This window comes from Oncorhynchus mykiss, chromosome 15 (genome assembly GCF_057628025.1).
Source record: "Oncorhynchus mykiss isolate SJ-2025 chromosome 15, ASM5762802v1, whole genome shotgun sequence".
Taxonomy (NCBI): domain Eukaryota; kingdom Metazoa; phylum Chordata; class Actinopteri; order Salmoniformes; family Salmonidae; genus Oncorhynchus; species Oncorhynchus mykiss.
In genome coordinates, this window is record NC_143036.1 from 70405001 (window position 1) to 70425124 (window position 20124).

The following is a 20124-nucleotide window of genomic DNA, read 5'->3' on the forward strand; positions in this document are numbered from 1 at the left end:
TTGGAGAAAAGGCTTTACAGTTTGGGGAAAAAGCTTTACAGTTTGGGGAAAAAGCTTTACAGTTTGGAGAAAAGGCTTTACAGTTTGGGGAAAAAGCTTTACAGTTTGGGGAAAAAGCTTTACAGTTTGGGGAAAAAGCTTTACAGTTTGGAGAAAAAGCTTTACAGTTTGGAGAAAAAGCTTTACAGTTTGGGGAAAAGTTAGGTTGTACGAAGGTATTGGCAGAACAATTGCCACAATGCAAACACAGCTCTCTATCGTCTCCTAGTGATAGTTTGTCAGATAAACCTGTATTGTGTCACATTCACTGAAATCTAAATATCATTATGGACCTGGCCCAGAAATGGAACGTGTGAAGAGACTCTTTAAATCTGACCTTTCCCCTCGGAAACCATCTAGACCTTAACCTAGTATTGGCCAGCTGCGCCAGATTGACGACAATCAAGACTTGCATCGCGGCGGTGTTAATATCCTTTGATCCGGCCGCTAATCCCAGAAGATTCATCCAGATTAATTCAGAGTCATAATGCCAAGGTTTCCCTCGCCAAATCCTCTTTTGTTAGGTCGTACAGCAGGTTGGGGGGTAGGACATGTCGGGAGAGGGGTTATTCAAATGATTGTGTTTTTTTTCGCTCTCCTCCCTGATGTTGCACACACAGTCGCGTCATCCAAAACAATGCTGCCCAGTTAATAAATAAATACATATATATACATATGTATGAGAGAGAGAGAGAGAGAGAGAGAGATCTAAGCAATTCTCAGTCCTGTCTTTATACCACCTGATCCGTAACACACACTAGCACCTGTGCTACCTCCTTTCGTTCCAAGGCCAACAAATAAACAGACTTGTGTTTTGATTATTCTAGACAGGCATGGAATGGGCCGCATGTCTAAACAAGGCAATATGAACCGTGTTGGTGTGAAGCCCCCAGACACAGCTGGAAACCATGAAGCCCTGGCGTTGCCTGCTTTTAAGATTAGGGCTTTATTAAATCGCGTAAACATCAAATAGAACGCATCAGCAACAAGCCGTGTACTAGATTGCAAAGTGAATGGGTCCTCATTCCCTTCTGCCACTGAATGTGTTAGCTCAGACCGACCACATCCACCGGCTGGCTTTAACCAATGTGAGTTGTTGTATGTTCAGGGATGTAATCTGCTTGGATTTGGATTTGAACAATGATTGTTATTTAAGTCTAAATGTAGAAAATCACCTTGATGTCTTCTGTTTCATTTGTTGTGTTCTATCAGAAGACATCAAGGTGATTCTATCACAGAGAAGCATTCCTAGAAATGTACCTAGTGTATGTTATGGTAATAGACTGTTCTCTGTCCCCTGTAAGGCCAGGGTGTCGTGTTTACATGATGTCTCCTCTATAGCCCACCTCTAAGGTTCTGACGTTCCAGGATGACATGATATTCCCTAACTCTCTCTGTCTCTCCCCAAAAGCCTACCTCTGAGGTTCTGGGTGAACGTGATCAAGAACCCCCAGTTTGTGTTCGACATCCACAAGAGCAGCATCACGGACGCCTGTCTGTCTGTGGTGGCCCAGACCTTCATGGACTCCTGCTCTACCTCAGAACACCGCCTGGGCAAGGACTCCCCCTCCAACAAGCTACTCTATGCTAAGGACATCCCCAGTTACAAGAGCTGGGTGGAGAGGTGAGAGGATGATGGGATGGGTGTGTTGTTTGTGAGGTGGGGGGGTGGAGGGTGGTTTGGGGAGTTTGTGCACTGTGTGTGTGAGGTGGGGCGGGGGCTGGTTTGGTGTGTGTGAGTTGGGGGGGCTGGTTTGGGGTGTGTGTGTGTGTGTGTGTGTGTGTGAGTTGGGGGGGCTGGTTTGGGATGTGTGTGTGTGTGTGTGTGTGTGTGTGTGTGTGTGTGTGTGTGTGTGTGTGTGTGTGTGTGTGTGTGTGTGTCTCTCTCTCTTTTCCAGTTTCTATATAGACCTACATGTGAGCGTAACATGAGAGGGCAGTTCATCATGTGGTTCTGTCGTCCTATAGATGTGTGCCAGCCATTTTGTCCATAAACATCCCTGATAGACTGTCCTGCCCAGGTCTCTGTCCTGCCCAGGTACACCCATGTGTGTGTGCAGTTAGGAGATCACTACTGCACAGCAGTGGTGGAGGTAATTTGTCCAAATTAGAGTTGTATTACATTTATTTGGTCGGCGGTAGAGTGCTGAATAAAAGATGGGCTTGTGAAGCGGTCCCAAAGTGTTTCTGTGTTAGTGCTCAGCGCTAGCCGCAGGACAGGGATATACTGTATGTGTATGTACTGTATGACTGAAACCCAACGAGGAGTTTTGTCTATGATCGTATTCATCAGGCTGAGTGTATGTGTGCATGTGTGCTGGGACAGTGTGTGTGTGTGTGACAGCATGTGCTTGTGTGTTTTATATTAACGGTGCATGATCTATATGATCAAGGCTCCAGCCACCCTAGTCATAGACGGTTCTCTCTGCTACCACATGGCAAGAAGTACCGGAGCGCCAAGCCGAGGCCCAAAAGGCCTCTGAACAGCTTCTTACCCCCAAGCCATAAGACTCCTGAACAGCTAATCAAAGGGCTACCCAGACCCCTCTTTTACAATGCTGGTACTCTGTTTATAATCTATGCATAGTCACTTTAACTCCACCTACATGTACATATTACCTCAATTACCTCAACTAACCGGTGCCACCACACATTCACTCTGTACCGGTGCCCCCTGTATATAGTCTTGCTTGTTTATGTGATGAATACAATTTGATTTGCTCTTATAGTTAGTCCCAGTGATCTATAGATGGGTTATCTTATAGTTAGTCCCAGTGATATATAGATGGTTTATCTTATAGTTAGTCCCAGTGATATATAGATGGGTTATCTTATAGTTAGTCCCAGTGATATATAGATGGGTTATCTTATAGTTACTCCCCTTCAGAGGATGGTTGCTTATGGTTGTTTGCTGCTTTAAATATGGATGAGACAGTTTAGCATAAGGACTTGATCAATCCACAGCGCTGTAGAGCATGCGCTACAGTGCAATAGAAATGTACAGGCAGTGTTCCCACGTTAGCTGAGACTGCATTCACAGTAAACCCTGCATATGTGGGCTCAATAGGAAATTACCTTTCAATTTCAATCGCGCTATAGCACTGAACTTCAGCGATACAGATTGAAGCCCTTAGTCTTCATGAGGCTTGGCAGTCGACGGGACAGAGGTGTGTGGAGTGTGATTGTGTGGATTTGAGTAGGGCTCAGGTAGGGATGCTTGGTTGTGATGTGTTGCAATACAAAGGTTCAATGGGCCTACTGTGTGTACAGTAGTATCAGACCATCTGTGTCATTATCTCAGTTGACCCAGGTGCTATTCATTATTTGGACAGGAAATGTTCAATTCAAATAGCTGAAATACTCAATCAACCTCAGATTAAAAACACACAGGATATACAGGCAGAGATTCTACATCACGGGAGGCTGATGAGGGGAGGATAAAAACACACAGGGTATACAGACAGAGATTCTACATCACAGGAGGCTGATGAGGGGAGGATAAAAACACACAGGGTATACAGACAGAGATTCTACATCACGGGAGGCTGATGAGGGGAGGATAAAAACACACAGGGTATACAGGCAGAGATTCTACATCACAGGAGGCTGATGAGGGGAGGATGGCTGATAATAATGTCCAGAACAGAGCAAATGGAATGTCATCAAACACCTGGTAACCATGGAAACCATGTGTTTGATGGATTTGATACCATTCCTCTGATTCCTCTCCAGTCATTACCACGAGCCTGTTCTCCCATATTAAGCTGCCACCAACCTCCTGTGTTCTACATGTTGACATTCTCAGAACCAAACCGCAATTGTAAAGACAGGGGAATCATGGGTAGTGTAGTTCTCTGTAAAGATGAATCACTACTATTTAACTAAAAGCAGCCGTGCCAATCTAGAGGTTGTTAAGCTTCATATCAATGTGTTCCTGTTAACGTTCCTGTTAGCGTTCCCTGCTCTTTGCTTGCGACTTGGGCGCGTGAGGTGATTACTGATAGTCTGACCTGCAGCTAGTGAGTAAACTGTGGACATGTCATGTGGCATTAGGAGCGGGAGATGCTGACGGGGTTCGGCAGACGTGGGAGATCGGGAAAGTGATAAGATTCTAATCAGAGACTTCCTGTCCACACTGAAGCCATGTGACGGTCCTATTACCTGTGGACCAGTTGGCGTTTATTTCTGAAGCATAAAAGTCTGTGAAGAAAGTATTCATGTCTAAGGTCAGGAGTCTTTGCAGAAAATCCAATTAGCATCCACATGATTCTGAGATGTAATGTTTCTATAGGTGATGTTTAGTTGATCAATCCATATTTTGTGAGATCTAATTTAGTGTAATTGTAGTATGATTAGTCCCTCCACGTCATTGACATCAATCTTAATTAACAAATTAAATCTCAAAATAGTGTGTATAAACCCTGCAGTGCTTACATCTCACAATCAGGATAGGCAAATTAGATCTCACAGTCTTGTTGATTGGCAAAGCCTACCTGAAGGTTGTGATGTGCATTGAGACCATCAGCATATTCACACAATTTAATTTGCCCATCTATATACAATTGACCCTTCGCTAAGCACTGTCCATGAATTTTGGCCAACCAATCGCAGCTCTATAATGGATAGCAACTGTCATCGGGTCCAACACCTGAGACAAGCTCAAGTCTCTCCCCACACTCCCTTCCTCCTCTCTCCCAACTCCCTTCCTCCTCTCTCCCAACTCCCCTCCCCCTCTCTCCCCACTCTCTCCCCACTCCCTTCCCCCTCTCTCTCCACTCCCCTCTCCCTCTCTCTCCACTCCCTTCCCCCTCTCTCTCCACTCCCTTCCCCCTCTCTCTCCACTTCCTTCCCCCTCTCTCTCCACACTCCCTTCCCCCTCTCTCTCCACACTCCCTTCCCCCTCTCTCCCCACACTCCCTTCCCCCTCTCTCCCCACTATTGCTTCACTCTTTCTTCCCACTCTCTCTCTCTTCATTCCCCATCTTCAACCCCCCCCCCCCCCCTCCCCAACACACACACACACACAATCTGTAACACACACATCCACCGGTCTTCAACTCTGCTTCCAATCCAGCCCGACAGACACTTCAGTCACACCGTGAAAAACACTTCAAATAGACAGACTGCAGAGTTTAACTAAAGAAAGAAGGCGGAGTGAGAGGAATACTCAGGCACAGATACATGTCTTCCTGTGATTTCTCCTCCGTTCTACATCTTCATAAGCGCTGTGGAGGTTAGCGGTTATTGTAGAGCCGTACCAGGGAGGGGGGTAGGAGCACCATAATGGAAGCCTATAGCTTGGTCATGGTACGTTTGGGGATCAGGCAGTTTGCCTCTGGTCTTGTAGTGGAGCTGTGCCCCTCTGAGTAACATGTTATTACTGTAGTGGAGCTGTGCCCCTCTGTTATTACTGTATGACATCCACAGAAAAGCAATCTGATATGATTTAACACAAGGAAGAAATCCTGTGGGTCTCGGCCGGTACATGAGTTCCTACAATTGTATCTCACTAACTCAGCACTTTTATGAAAGCTGACATCTTACAGGATCTAAGTTGTGTTGGGGTCTTGTTGATTTATGTCGCATTGGCACAATTTGATGGTTGGAGTGGTTTGCAAGGGCTGGACATGCATGTTCCCCCAGAGCCTCCAACTACAGACAGACTGTTAATATTCGTTCCATTTAATTGTCCCCAGACAATGACAAGTTCATCAGACCTGTCATATATGCAGTTCATTTGATCCTCTGCTCGGATAGAAGATTACAATGGGAAATCAAAGTGAAAACCCCTGACATTAACACATGGACTGTATCAGGGGAAATGGCATACTTACATTCACAGCTCTCTGGGGGGGTAGCCCTCTGAACAGAAGGAGGCTGTTAACTGGATTTTGCATCCGTCTGCAAAAAAACAAATGTACTCTTGTTACCATCCTGATTCTACCATTCATTGGATGTCAACATCAAGCAATGCAGGACCCAATTCCCCTAGCCTGATAACACATAACAAATACCAAATGTTCAATTCTCCTAGCCTGACAACACATAACAAATACCAAATGTTCAATTCCCCTAGCCTGATAACACATAACAAAGGTTCAATTCTCCTAGCCTGATAATACATAACAAATACCAAATGTTCAATTCCCCTAGCCTGATAACACATAACAAATACCAAATGTTCAATTCTCCTAGCCTGATAACACATAACAAATACCAAATGTTCAATTCTCCTAGCCTGAAAACACATAACAAATACCAAATGTTCAATTCTCCTAGCCTGATAATACATAACAAATACCAAAGGTTCAATTCCCCTAGCCTGAAAACACATAACAAATACCAAATGTTCAATTCTCCTAGCCTGATAATACATAACAAATACCAAAGGTTCAATTCCCCTAGCCTGAAAACACATAACAAATACCAAATGTTCAATTCTCCTAGCCTGATAATACATAACAAATACCAAAGGTTCAATTCCCCTAGCCTGAAAACACATAACAAATACCAAATGTTCAATTCTCCTAGCCTGATAATACATAACAAATACCAAAGGTTCAATTCCCCTAGCCTGAAAACACATAACAAATACCAAATGTTCAATTCTCCTAGCCTGATAATACATAACAAATACCAAAGGTTCAATTCCCCTAGCCTGAAAACACATAACAAATACCAAATGTTCAATTCCCCTAGCCTGATAACACATAACAAATACCAAATGTTCAATTCCCCTAGCCTGATAACACATAACAAATACCAAATGTTCAATTCCCCTAGCCTGATAACACATAACAAATACCAAATGTTCAATTCCCCTAGCCTGATAACACATAACAAAGGTTCAATTCTCCTAGCCTGATAATACATAACAAATACCAAATGTTCAATTCCCCTAGCCTGATAACACATAACAAATACCAAATGTTCAATTCCCCTAGCCTGAAAACACATAACAAATACCAAATGTTCAATTCCCCTAGCCTGATAACACATAACAAATACCAAATGTTCAATTCCCCTAGCCTGAAAACACATAACAAATACCAAAGGTTCAATTCCCCTAGCCTGAAAACACATAACAAATACCAAATGTTCAATTCCCCTAGCCTGATAACACATAACAAATACCAAATGTTCAATTCCCCTAGCCTGATAACACATAACAAAGGTTCAATTCTCCTAGCCTGATAATACATAACAAATACCAAATGTTCAATTCCCCTAGCCTGAAAACACATAACAAATACCAAATGTTCAATTCCCCTAGCCTGAAAACACATAACAAATACCAAATGTTCAATTCCCCTAGCCTGAAAACACATAACAAATACCAAATGTTCAATTCCCCTAGCCTGATAACACATAACAAATACCAAAGGTTCAATTCCTCTAGCCTGATAACACATAACAAATACCAAATGTTCAATTCCCCTAGCCTGATAACACATAACAAATACCAAATGTTCAATTCCCCTAGCCTGATAACACATAACAAATACCAAATGTTCAATTCCCCTAGCCTGATAACACATAACAAATACCAAATGTTCAATTCCCCTAGCCTGGTAACACATAACAAATACCAAATGTTCAATTCCCCTAGCCTGATAACACATAACAAATACCAAAGGTTCAATTCCCCTAGCCTGATAATACATAACAAATACCAAATGTTCAATTCCCCTAGCCTGATAACACATAACAAATACCAAAGGTTCAATTCTCCTAGCCTGATAATACATAACAAATACCAAAGGTTCAATTCCCCTAGCCTGATAACACATAACAAATACCAAAGGTTCAATTCCCCTAGCCTGATAACACATAACAAATACCAAAGGTTCAATTCCCCTAGCCTGATAATACATAACAAATACCAAATGTTCAATTCCAAGTGGACCGTGTGGCCAAGGGGTCGGCAACTAGATTCAGCTGCAGGACCATTTTTGTCGGAGCGGATGGTGGGCTGACCGGAACATAATTATAATCTATAATTATAATCTTAATTTCTACACTGCAAATTGACGACAACTAAGCCAATAAAATATATATATTGGAAGATACCAATCATTTCATGCCTTGGTTAAGTTGAGACATGATCACATACGGATATTGTTTTATTCGCAGGAACACAATATTGTTGTTGTTGTTGTTGTTGTTGTTGCTGAATTCCAAAATGAATATCTCTTGCGGGCCGGCCAAAAAAATCCCTTGTAGGTCGGTTTTGGCCCGTGGGCTGCTGACCCCTGCTCTAGGTGTGATTTCCAGTATGTTTAGATCAAGTGTCTAAGAAAGGAGACGATTTGGAATAAGGCCCCACGTCGTCACCTAGAACCAGAGATGTCAGGTGGACCTGCTGTTTTACCTGGAGACAGAAATCCCTCCAATTTCCTTTACCCTCTCAAACCCCACGACTCACTTTCTCCAATTGCCCTCCTGCCCTGCACAGGTGGCCGAGGTGTGTGTGAGTGGGTGTGACCTTCCTGTGACTTTCCTTACAATAAATAACCTGCAATGCCCACCTGTTGCGTAACCTGCTCTGTTAGCTTAATAGCCTCGGTTTTCACACACCATACCACACATCACACCACACCACACACCATACCACACCACACACCACACCACACCATACCACACTACACCACACCACACACCATACCACACCACACCACACCACACACTTATCAGACTAAATTTGTGGTGTCCAGGAGCAGTTGTGGCACCGGAATTAAACAGGTAATGACCATCTTTAATGAAGGAGTTGACAGAGGGCCTCAGCTGCTGTTGACACTGGCTGATTACTTCTCCTTCTCCAGCCCTCTTTACCCTGACGCAGCTGAGAGCTTCCAGGAGACACAGTCTGTGTGTGTGTGTGTGAGAGAGAGGGAGGGGGGGGAGGGGGGTTCACATACACTGCTAAGTGCCTTTGCAGCTTTTAGGCCATTTGTACGAGGGCGGCAGGTAGCCTAAGGGTTAAGAGCATTGGGCCAAAAGGTTCGAAACCCTTAGCCAACAATGTGCAAAATATATCAATGTACCCTTGAGCAAGGCACTTAACACTAATTGCTTTGGATAAGAGCGTCTGCTAAATTAGAAAAATGTAAATGTCTATAGAGAGTCAGGGCTGCTCAGACTGTGAAAAGTGATTGGGGACGAGACAACTGTCTCTAACACGATTCCTATTCTAGGCTCCCGAATGGCGCAGCGGTCTAAGGCACTTCATTTCAGTGCTAGAGGTGTCACTACAGACCCTGGTTCAATTCCAGGCTGTATCACAACCGGCCACAATTGGGAGTCACATAGGGCGGTGCACAATTGTCCCATAGGGACTATAGGGTTTGGCCGGGGTAGGCCGTCTTTGTAAATAAGAATTTGTTCTTAACTGACTTTCCTGGTTAAATTAAGGTTCCATACAAGATTCTAAAGGCTAAAACATCTCTGTCTTGAAACAACCCTGAAATAACACGTGACATTTAAATCCAAGAATTAAGCATTTTGGGTGTATGTATTTAATGTAGTGATTACACAGTTCACTAATACATTCTGCTGTGTGTGTTACCTCCACAGGTACTACTCAGACATCAGTAAGATGCCGGCCATCAGTGACCAGGACATGAATGCGTACCTGGCAGAGCAGTCCCGGATGCACATTAACGAGTTCAACAGCATGAGCTCCCTCAGCGAGATCTACTCCTACGTGGGCAAATACACAGAGGAGGTACGGCAACACACCGTGGACAAAAATCACACTTTATTCAAGACGGGTAGCAGTGTTCCATTGTGGACAGCCAGTCTTACACAGTTGGGTTTGAAGTTGAAATGTATTGTAGATGACGTGTAGGTTCAGACCATCTGGAAGATGTATGTAAAATACATCTACAAGCAACCCAGACGGCGTATATCAGCGGTTTTCCAACCTCTCCTGGAGGACTCCCAACCATGTCTTTGTTCTACTACAGAGAGAACACACTTCTCAGCTTAGATCATCAAGCCTTTCTGTCGTTTTTTAAATACCAAAAAAAAAAAAGATGTGGTAGTTCAGGTCTTCAACTAAATTGTGAGACGTCAAGGGGTCCCAGAGGAAAGGTTCCAGAAACACTGTCATACAGAAGAAACATTTATTGTATGTGCCATTACTCTGCCATTGTCAGCTGGTGTGTGAGGCTGACAGTAACACGTGAACTGGCTGTGTGTGGGGCTGACAGTAACACATGGACTGGCTGTGTGGGGCTGACAGTAACACAGGGACTGGCTGTGTGTGGGGCTGACAGTAACACAGGGACTGGCTGTGTGTGGGGCTGACAGTAACACAGGGACTGGCTGTGTGTGAGGCTGACAGTAACACAGGGACTGGCTGTGTGTGAGGCTGACAGTAACACAGGGACTGGCTGTGTGTGGGGCTGACAGTAACACAGGGACTGGCTGTGTGTGGGGCTGACAGTAACACAGGGACTGGCTGTGTGTGAGGCTGACAGTAACACAGGGACTGGCTGTGTGTGGTGCTGACAGTAACACGTGAACTGGCTGTGTGTGGGGCTGACAGTAACACGTGAACTGGCTGTGTGTGGGGCTGACAGTAACACAGGGACTGGCTGTGTGTGGGCTGACAGTAAAACGTGGACTGGCTGTGTGTGAGGCTGACAGTAACACAGGGACTGGCTGTGTGTGAGGCTGACAGTAACACAGGGACTGGCTGTGTGTGGGGCTGACAGTAACACAGGGACTGGCTGTGTGTGGGGCTGACAGTAACACAGGGACTGGCTGTGTGTGGGGCTGACAGTAACACAGGGACTGGCTGTGTGAGGCTGACAGTAACACAGGGACTGGCTGTGTGTGAGGCTGACAGTAACACAGGGACTGGCTGTGTGTGGGGCTGACAGTAACACGTGAACTGGCTGTGTGTGGGGCTGACAGTAACACAGGGACTGGCTGTGTGCGGGGCTGACAGTAACACAGGGACTGGCTGTGTGTGGGGCTGACAGTAACACAGGGACTGGCTGTGTGTGGGGCTGACAGTAACACAGGGACTGACTGTGTGTGGGGCTGACAGTAACACAGGGACTGGCTGTGTGTGAGGCTGACAGTAACACAGGGACTGGCTGTTTGTGGGGCTGACAGTAACACGTGAACTGGCTGTGTGGGGCTGACAGTAACACAGGGACTGGCTGTGTGTGTCTCTCTCTGTCAGATTGTGTTTGGGGCTGACAGTAACACAGGGACTGGCTGTGTGTGTCTCTCTGTCAGATTGTGTGTGGGGCTGACAGTAACACAGGGACTGGCTGTGTGTGGGGCTGACAGTAACACAGGGACTGGCTGTGTGTGTCTCTCTCTGTCAGATTGTGTGTGGGGCTGACAGTAACACAGGGACTGGCTGTGTGTGGGGCTGACAGTAACACAGGGACTGGCTGTGTGTGAGGCTGACAGTAACACAGGGACTGGCTGTGTGTGAGGCTGACAGTAACACAGGGACTGGCTGTGTGTGAGGCTGACAGTAACACAGGGACTGGCTGTGTGTGGGGCTGACAGTAACACAGGGACTGGCTGTGTGTGGGGCTGACAGTAACACAGGGACTGGCTGTGTGTGAGGCTGACAGTAACACAGGGACTGGCTGTGTGTGGTGCTGACAGTAACACGTGAACTGGCTGTGTGTGGGGCTGACAGTAACACGTGAACTGGCTGTGTGTGGGGCTGACAGTAACACAGGGACTGGCTGTGTGTGGGCTGACAGTAAAACGTGGACTGGCTGTGTGTGAGGCTGACAGTAACACAGGGACTGGCTGTGTGTGAGGCTGACAGTAACACAGGGACTGGCTGTGTGTGGGGCTGACAGTAACACAGGGACTGGCTGTGTGTGGGGCTGACAGTAACACAGGGACTGGCTGTGTGTGGGGCTGACAGTAACACAGGGACTGGCTGTGTGAGGCTGACAGTAACACAGGGACTGGCTGTGTGTGAGGCTGACAGTAACACAGGGACTGGCTGTGTGTGGGGCTGACAGTAACACGTGAACTGGCTGTGTGTGGGGCTGACAGTAACACAGGGACTGGCTGTGTGGGGCTGACAGTAACACAGGGACTGGCTGTGTGTGGGGCTGACAGTAACACAGGGACTGGCTGTGTGTGGGGCTGACAGTAACACAAGGACTGGCTGTGTGTGAGGCTGACAGTAACACAGGGACTGGCTGTGTGTGAGGCTGACAGTAACACAGGGACTGGCTGTGTGTGGGGCTGACAGTAACACAGGGACTGGCTGTGTGTGGGGCTGACAGTAACACAGGGACTGGCTGTGTGTGAGGCTGACAGTAACACAGGGACTGGCTGTGTGTGGTGCTGACAGTAACACGTGAACTGGCTGTGTGTGGGGCTGACAGTAACACGTGAACTGGCTGTGTGTGGGGCTGACAGTAACACAGGGACTGGCTGTGTGTGGGCTGACAGTAAAACGTGGACTGGCTGTGTGTGAGGCTGACAGTAACACAGGGACTGGCTGTGTGTGAGGCTGACAGTAACACAGGGACTGGCTGTGTGTGGGGCTGACAGTAACACAGGGACTGGCTGTGTGTGGGGCTGACAGTAACACAGGGACTGGCTGTGTGTGGGGCTGACAGTAACACAGGGACTGGCTGTGTGAGGCTGACAGTAACACAGGGACTGGCTGTGTGTGAGGCTGACAGTAACACAGGGACTGGCTGTGTGTGGGGCTGACAGTAACACGTGAACTGGCTGTGTGTGGGGCTGACAGTAACACAGGGACTGGCTGTGTGCGGGGCTGACAGTAACACAGGGACTGGCTGTGTGTGGGGCTGACAGTAACACAGGGACTGGCTGTGTGTGGGGCTGACAGTAACACAGGGACTGACTGTGTGTGGGGCTGACAGTAACACAGGGACTGGCTGTGTGTGAGGCTGACAGTAACACAGGGACTGGCTGTTTGTGGGGCTGACAGTAACACGTGAACTGGCTGTGTGGGGCTGACAGTAACACAGGGACTGGCTGTGTGTGTCTCTCTCTGTCAGATTGTGTTTGGGGCTGACAGTAACACAGGGACTGGCTGTGTGTGGGGCTGACAGTAACACAGGGACTGGCTGTGTGTGTCTCTCTGTCAGATTGTGTGTGGGGCTGACAGTAACACAGGGACTGGCTGTGTGTGGGGCTGACAGTAACACAGGGACTGGCTGTGTGTGTCTCTCTCTGTCAGATTGTGTGTGGGGCTGACAGTAACACAGGGACTGGCTGTGTGTGGGGCTGACAGTAACACAGGGACTGGCTGTGTGTGAGGCTGACAGTAACACAGGGACTGGCTGTGTGTGAGGCTGACAGTAACACAGGGACTGGCTGTGTGTGGGGCTGACAGTAACACAGGGACTGGCTGTGTGTGGGGCTGACAGTAACACAGGGACTGGCTGTGTGTGAGGCTGACAGTAACACAGGGACTGGCTGTGTGTGGTGCTGACAGTAACACGTGAACTGGCTGTGTGTGGGGCTGACAGTAACACAGGGACTGGCTGTGTGTGGGCTGACAGTAAAACGTGGACTGGCTGTGTGTGAGGCTGACAGTAACACAGGGACTGGCTGTGTGTGAGGCTGACAGTAACACAGGGACTGGCTGTGTGTGGGGCTGACAGTAACACAGGGACTGGCTGTGTGTGGGGCTGACAGTAACACAGGGACTGGCTGTGTGTGGGGCTGACAGTAACACAGGGACTGGCTGTGTGAGGCTGACAGTAACACAGGGACTGGCTGTGTGTGAGGCTGACAGTAACACAGGGACTGGCTGTGTGTGGGGCTGACAGTAACACGTGAACTGGCTGTGTGTGGGGCTGACAGTAACACAGGGACTGGCTGTGTGCGGGGCTGACAGTAACACAGGGACTGGCTGTGTGTGGGGCTGACAGTAACACAGGGACTGGCTGTGTGTGGGGCTGACAGTAACACAGGGACTGACTGTGTGTGGGGCTGACAGTAACACAGGGACTGGCTGTGTGTGAGGCTGACAGTAGCACAGGGACTGGCTGTTTGTGGGGCTGACAGTAACACGTGAACTGGCTATGTGGGGCTGACAGTAACACAGGGACTGGCTGTGTGTGTCTCTTTCTGTCAGATTGTGTTTGGGGCTGACAGTAACACAGGGACTGGCTGTGTGTGGGGCTGACAGTAACACAGGGACTGGCTGTGTGTGTCTCTCTGTCAGATTGTGTGTGGGGCTGACAGTAACACAGGGACTGGCTGTGTGTGGGGCTGACAGTAACACAGGGACTGGCTGTGTGTGTCTCTCTCTGTCAGATTGTGTGTGGGGCTGACAGTAACACAGGGACTGGTTGTGTGTGGGGCTGACAGTAACACAGGGACTGGCTGTGTGTGTCTCTCTCTGTCAGATTGTGTGTGGGGCTGACAGTAACACAGGGACTGGCTGTGTGTGTCTCTCTCTGTCAGATTGTGTGTGGGGCTGACAGTAACACAGGGACTGGCTGTGTGTGGGGCTGACAGTAACACAGGGACTGGCTGTGTGTGTCTCTCTCTGTCAGATTGTGTGTGGGGCTGACAGTAACACAGGGACTGGTTGTGTGTGTCTCTCTCTGTCAGATTGTGTGTGCGCTGGAGCAGGACGATGCCGCCAGGAAACAGAGACTGTCCTTCAAGCTGGAGCAGGTGGTGGCCTTCATGAGCCTGGAGAGCTGAGGACCGCACTTCCCAGGGCGCACTGGGAGACCCGTCAGAAACCGAGCCGTGCCTGAGCAAAGACCTGTCCATCTATCTCTTCACCATCGTCATCAGCATCAGATCTCCTCTCCGTTTCAAAGACAACACATATTGTCCTGTTCTCTTCCTCCTCTTCCTCTTCCTCCTCTTCCTGACAAGTGTTTGGCATCTCATCCGCTCAGCTTCATAGGACGTGCAGAGAAGACTGGCTGACGGACTGACTGGAGGGTCGGCAGAGCTGGGGACTGCTTTGCTGCGTAGAAGAGTCTGATGGAGGGGTGGTTGTTTGCCAGCTCGCCGTATCGGCATCATTTACACCGTAATGTTGAGGGAGAAACAAACATTCTATTTATGTTGCCTTTAAAAATAACACTGATGACAAAGTCTTTTGCTACCACAATGTTGGGAGTCAATTTGTTCAGACTTTCTGAACAGGATATTAGTCTATGAAACTACTACAGAGTCCAGTTAATTGTAGTGCTATAGTCAACATCACATCAAACGTGGAAAAACAAAGTGGTATTATATAAATGAGGAAACCAAAATGACCACCTCGGAAGACAAAAAAACAGAAGGTTTGCCTGGTTCACACTTCTTAAGATTGGGAAATAGGCAAACTACAGAATTGTTTTCTCAATGTAGCTTTGAGGTATATTTAAAGAAACTCCGATAGGGGCTGGGGAGAGTTAGGGCTTCTTGAATTTTCCTTTTTTTCCGAAAACCTGACTGACTTTGAAATCCAGAGAAGGACAGATTCCCCTTTGTGGCATTGGCATAAGTCTGCTCCAACCCACCCACCCCTCCAAGTACCTCTATAGATAAAACAATCCTCATCTTCTGAATCTCTGGCTTGTGTGGTACCTGCTCAATTATCCTGACTATTATAAGACTAATTAGTGGAGGACAGACCCAGGTCTGTCTGGTCCTCCTCTGTGACGAGAAGCACACATCCAACTCTTGACCACAGTGACCCGACAGCTCTGACACCTGGAACGGTCAGTCTGTCCCGTGTGTGCTGCTAACAGATGGAGGTCACTCACCGGTCTATCAAAGCACACACACAAACAGATACACACGGCAGCTGTCCAAGACCTGTTCTGAGGGGAACTCTACTCCTGATTCACCCTCTGATCACACTGTCTGAATACTAGGGGAGCTGACTGACATCTACTGAGAGGAGGAGAGGGACGCTTCACTAGAGCAGTCTTACCATGGACCCATGCTTTCTACATGACAGAGACGGTGCGGTACTGCTTAAATGGGATCTGCTCTGCTGAGAGAGACCTTCTGTAAAGGCTTGGGACGGGGGGAATCAACTGATGGACATAACTGGTCAGCCGAAAAACCAAAGGAGCTTGACATTTTAAAAAGACAAAAAAAGTTATTTAAAAACAATGTATTTAAAGGAAATGACACAGGAAAAGGATTTGGTGAAAGAAAAACCCACCCCACAACAACAACTTAACCCTGTGTGATTTTCTGACCTCAGTGTGCCGAAGGGGGAGCCGCGGACGAGTCCCGCCCTCCTCCTCGCCGTCCCGGTTTCTTCCGTGTTTGGCACACCGTTTTTCTTCCCTCTTTGTCCGGTTTTCCACGTCAGTTTTTTTGCACAAGTGTGGAGACAGCTTCCATGCGGGAATCTCTGAGCGCTCTGGGTCGCTCATGTTGTGTGTTAGTGTAGTCGTCCTCCGCAGCCTTCTCCAAGCCTCAAAAAGCTGAAACTAGAGTGCGAAAAACAAGTCAACGTCATATAGACGACCGGACACGGACATCAACAGACTTGTGGAATGTGATAACCTGGATGGGAGAGAGAGAGAGATGGAGAAACACTCCTTTCCTTTAGACCTCTGACCTTTCTTTTGCCTTGACAACGTGCCCCATGTGGTGATGTGAATGTGTGGAGACCGCCCTCGGTCCACCTTCGGTCCTTATTGGCTTTTTAAGCGCATGTAAAACGTACATTTAAAACAACAAAAAAAGAGGAAAATAGAGAAAATAAGCCTTGCAAATGATGATGTGGATGTGTTCTTTTCTTTATTTTGCTTGGAAGAAAAATGTGAGGGAAAAAAGTGGATTGTTCATGTTAAAACTATAACTAACCGTTAAGGTGGAACCTTTATCTCCCGTTCAGCCCATGCAAACCTCTCATTACCATGTCTTGTGAAAGTGTTAGACGCTAATAGGAATAAAGTGGTACCTTAAAATCCAATATATTATATACCCTTGCATGCTGACCTATTTGGATGTTATGAAACGGAACTGCCTTGCAATCAAATATATTTATCTACTGCTACTAGGAAACGTTTAAACGGTTCACAAACAAAACGGTTATTTTGAATTCTCATGGACTGATGTAGAACAATAACTCATGACTAAGTTTGAATTCATTCAGTCCTTCTGCTTAGTCCTTCCAGAGTAGATCGTCCTCTAACGCCCATCCATACACATGTTCCATTAGTTAGTGACTTTGTCAGTTCCAGAACCCTCAGGTTTTGGGTCTGGTAGACTAATTCTGCAGTGAGCTTCTTGCTCTTTTCTTGGCTGCTATTGCTTCTCTAGTGTCTGTCTGTGTTTTCATCCGGAAACTATCTCCCCTAGCCTATAACCTTACCTTTTTGATTCTATTATTTTATCATTCAAAAAAACGACATTTATTTTTGTAAGCCTAGGACTGGCTGCAAAGCTACCTTGTAAACGTCTTATTGCAGCACCTGTTACTATGGTTGTGGATGTGTTTTTTAGATTCTGTTTTGACAGTTGTTTGATCTGAAGAGCTCAGTGCATAGGGAACTAGCATTAGGAGGGCTTTCGGGGTTCAATCAAAAAGTTTGCTCATACAAAACCCATGTATCGCACAACATGCCTCCTTATTGGAATCCTTATGGTCTTATGGGGAGTACAATACAGTCAAGTCAATCACTTGTCTGTTAGTATCTGCTGTCCTTCCATTCTACTGCTACATCTAAAGGTGTTCTGCACAAACTTACTGAAAAGATACTGGTGGTTTTAACAAAAAAAACTCTCCTTTGGACAATTTCAAACGATTAAACGTCTCTTGATGAACTCATCAAAGAGAAACAGTTGTCTGGAAGCTTCAATAACCACACTAGCTCTGACCCTGAAAGCTTCTGATTTACTTAGTTGATTGTGTTTTGTAAAGTGTGTTTTATTTCCGTCACACCATCGCTGTCTAATGTATGAACCACATCTAATTCATCCACAACTGAACTGTCTAAAGGGGTGAGTTCTGTCAGTGGTTGGTATTCAGGTTCGAGGGGGTACATTCATGAACAGCGCGTTCTCTGGACGTTCTACACTGCCAACATGTTCAAACTGTTCACAAAGCTTGTGATCAAATAAACAATAAGAAATAACTGAAAGGAATCTACTGTATGAATTCAGTCTGATGGAAAATCCCAGGTAAAACAGTTGGGAAATAAGACTGAACTTGGCAGGGACCTCAACGTTTAGGGGCCCTTGTTAGGTTTAGAGACTGTAAATTGACCCACTATTACCCATGTATTCTATTCTCCAGCTTCCCAAAGTTTCCTCCTCTCTAAGCCCATTGTTTTTATTTGGTGAAGAGAATGAATGTCCTAGAATCTCGTAGTGAATCTGCCCCCTGGTGTTGTAACATACGGTGTTTCCATTTCCCCCCCCATGTTCCCCGGCGACAAAGCTCGTCTGAGACTACTGACCCCTTTGTTGCCGAGGGACTCGATAAAGCTTCCACCTTCAACGTTTTGTAGGAACTAAAGATAGGTCCTTCTAGAGCTCAGTGTTATAGCAGGTGTTACAGAAACAGTAGAAATACTTTTACTATTACCATATTTGCTGAGAGATAAAGAGTATCCTATCAAGAGATGAAACTAAACCTGGGGGAAAAGGCCAGCTTCTCTAACTTTGCTATAATTAATTGTATACCTGTGTATGTAAATATAATGCATTCCTATTTTGCAGTCAAGAACAAAATACTATTTGTAATATAGAATAAACTTTATTATGAAACAAAGTGGTTTGTAGTTTGTGTTTATTCATATGAAATGATTGATTTAAATATTGTTATTTCACACAGCAGGTGTGAAATGGCATGCTGTGTACTGGAATTAATGGATTCATTTCATATAATGGGAAGCAAAATGTCCCGTTTCCCTCAGTAGAACAGCACAGGTGAAGCAGAAACCTACAGCACTTTGTTTTAATATGTTGTATGGTAACCCGTAGTAGAAAAGTCATTGTACACTCAAAGTTGTTTGTTGTGATGGCTTCACCTCGTACCTAAGGCCGCAGCACGGCCGCGGTAAAAACAGTCACAACACACGCCCTCTCGTGTACTATGGGCTTTATGGGCAATTCCACGGTGACAGAAAGATGCTGAGATGCCGATGTTCACTTTAAAATGCATGTCAAACAAATGCTTGCAAAGTTAAACAAACCAGACAACTCTATGCACAAAGACTACTGTATCAATTTCCACTGAACATTTTACAAAAACATTTACTTGAAGAACCCTGCAATGCAAAGTTTGGTAACAGAATGACAGTTGGTGCTGTTTTACCGTCTTTCTGTTACCAAACTTTGCACCTGCACTGTTCTTCAAGTGAATTTGTTTTTGAGACATTTTCAGTGGAAATTGTTAAAAGTAATCGTTGTGCATAGAGTTTCTCAATTTCAGAATATTATCTTTCAAAGTTCTGACCATTTCAGCTGAGCTGGTTCATATTGCTGTGGTAAAGATTCTACTGCAGTCCAATATGAGTTTGAGCTTTATAGTAATTGTTTATTTGTCAGGGACCATGTACAACATGCCATTGCCCCAGATTTAGCTCATTTTCAGCTGTAGTCCCTAGTAGGTTTGCTAGCCAGATAAATGACTAAATTCCCATTGGTGCTGAGTAGTTAGCATAGCTAAGCTAACAGGGACTAAACGGATGAAGGAAGTGAAATAGTGGGAAAACATCCAGCACTTTGACTAAAGGTATCAAAAGTCTGAGGTGAATTACAAAGTAAATAAACCCACAAAATGTGCTAAATACAATGATCCATCAAGAAGCAAGGACAGAAGGAAGCCAAACAACACGCCTAAGACGCCAATCAATTAGCTCACACCTGATGCCAATTAGGCTGCCTGTGACTGTAAAAGACTCCCAGAACTCCAGACAGACAGTTTTCCTGGTCAACAGATCTGGGATCAGCTTTCCTGTACACTACACTATCCTTTACCATTAGCAGGGAAGAATAACACCAACTCTGGGTTGCAGTAAAGACCAGAAAAGAAGACCACGAAGAGAGAGAGGGAGTGACAGAAGAGGAAAGAGAGGGAGGTTAGAAAATAGAGTGGAGAGAGAGACCTGCCAATCTGAGTGAACCCACAATGAG

General features: G+C 46.2%; 1 protein-coding gene across 2 annotated transcripts in view; it reads left to right on the forward strand.

Annotated features, from left to right (window-relative positions):
* The window catches only part of LOC110506716 (plexin-A4), a 424640-nt gene extending 405883 nt beyond the window's left edge, over positions 1-18757 (forward strand). For both annotated transcript variants that reach the window (XM_090199137.1, XM_090199138.1), the window contains exons 29-31: positions 1451-1663; positions 9613-9763; positions 14629-18757. In XM_090199137.1, the coding sequence (XP_090055263.1) occupies positions 1451-1663; positions 9613-9763; positions 14629-14724 (460 nt within the window). In that variant the 3' untranslated portion in view covers positions 14725-18757. The remainder of the gene's footprint in view (positions 1-1450; positions 1664-9612; positions 9764-14628) is intronic.
* The last annotated feature ends 1367 nt before the right edge of the window (positions 18758-20124 follow it).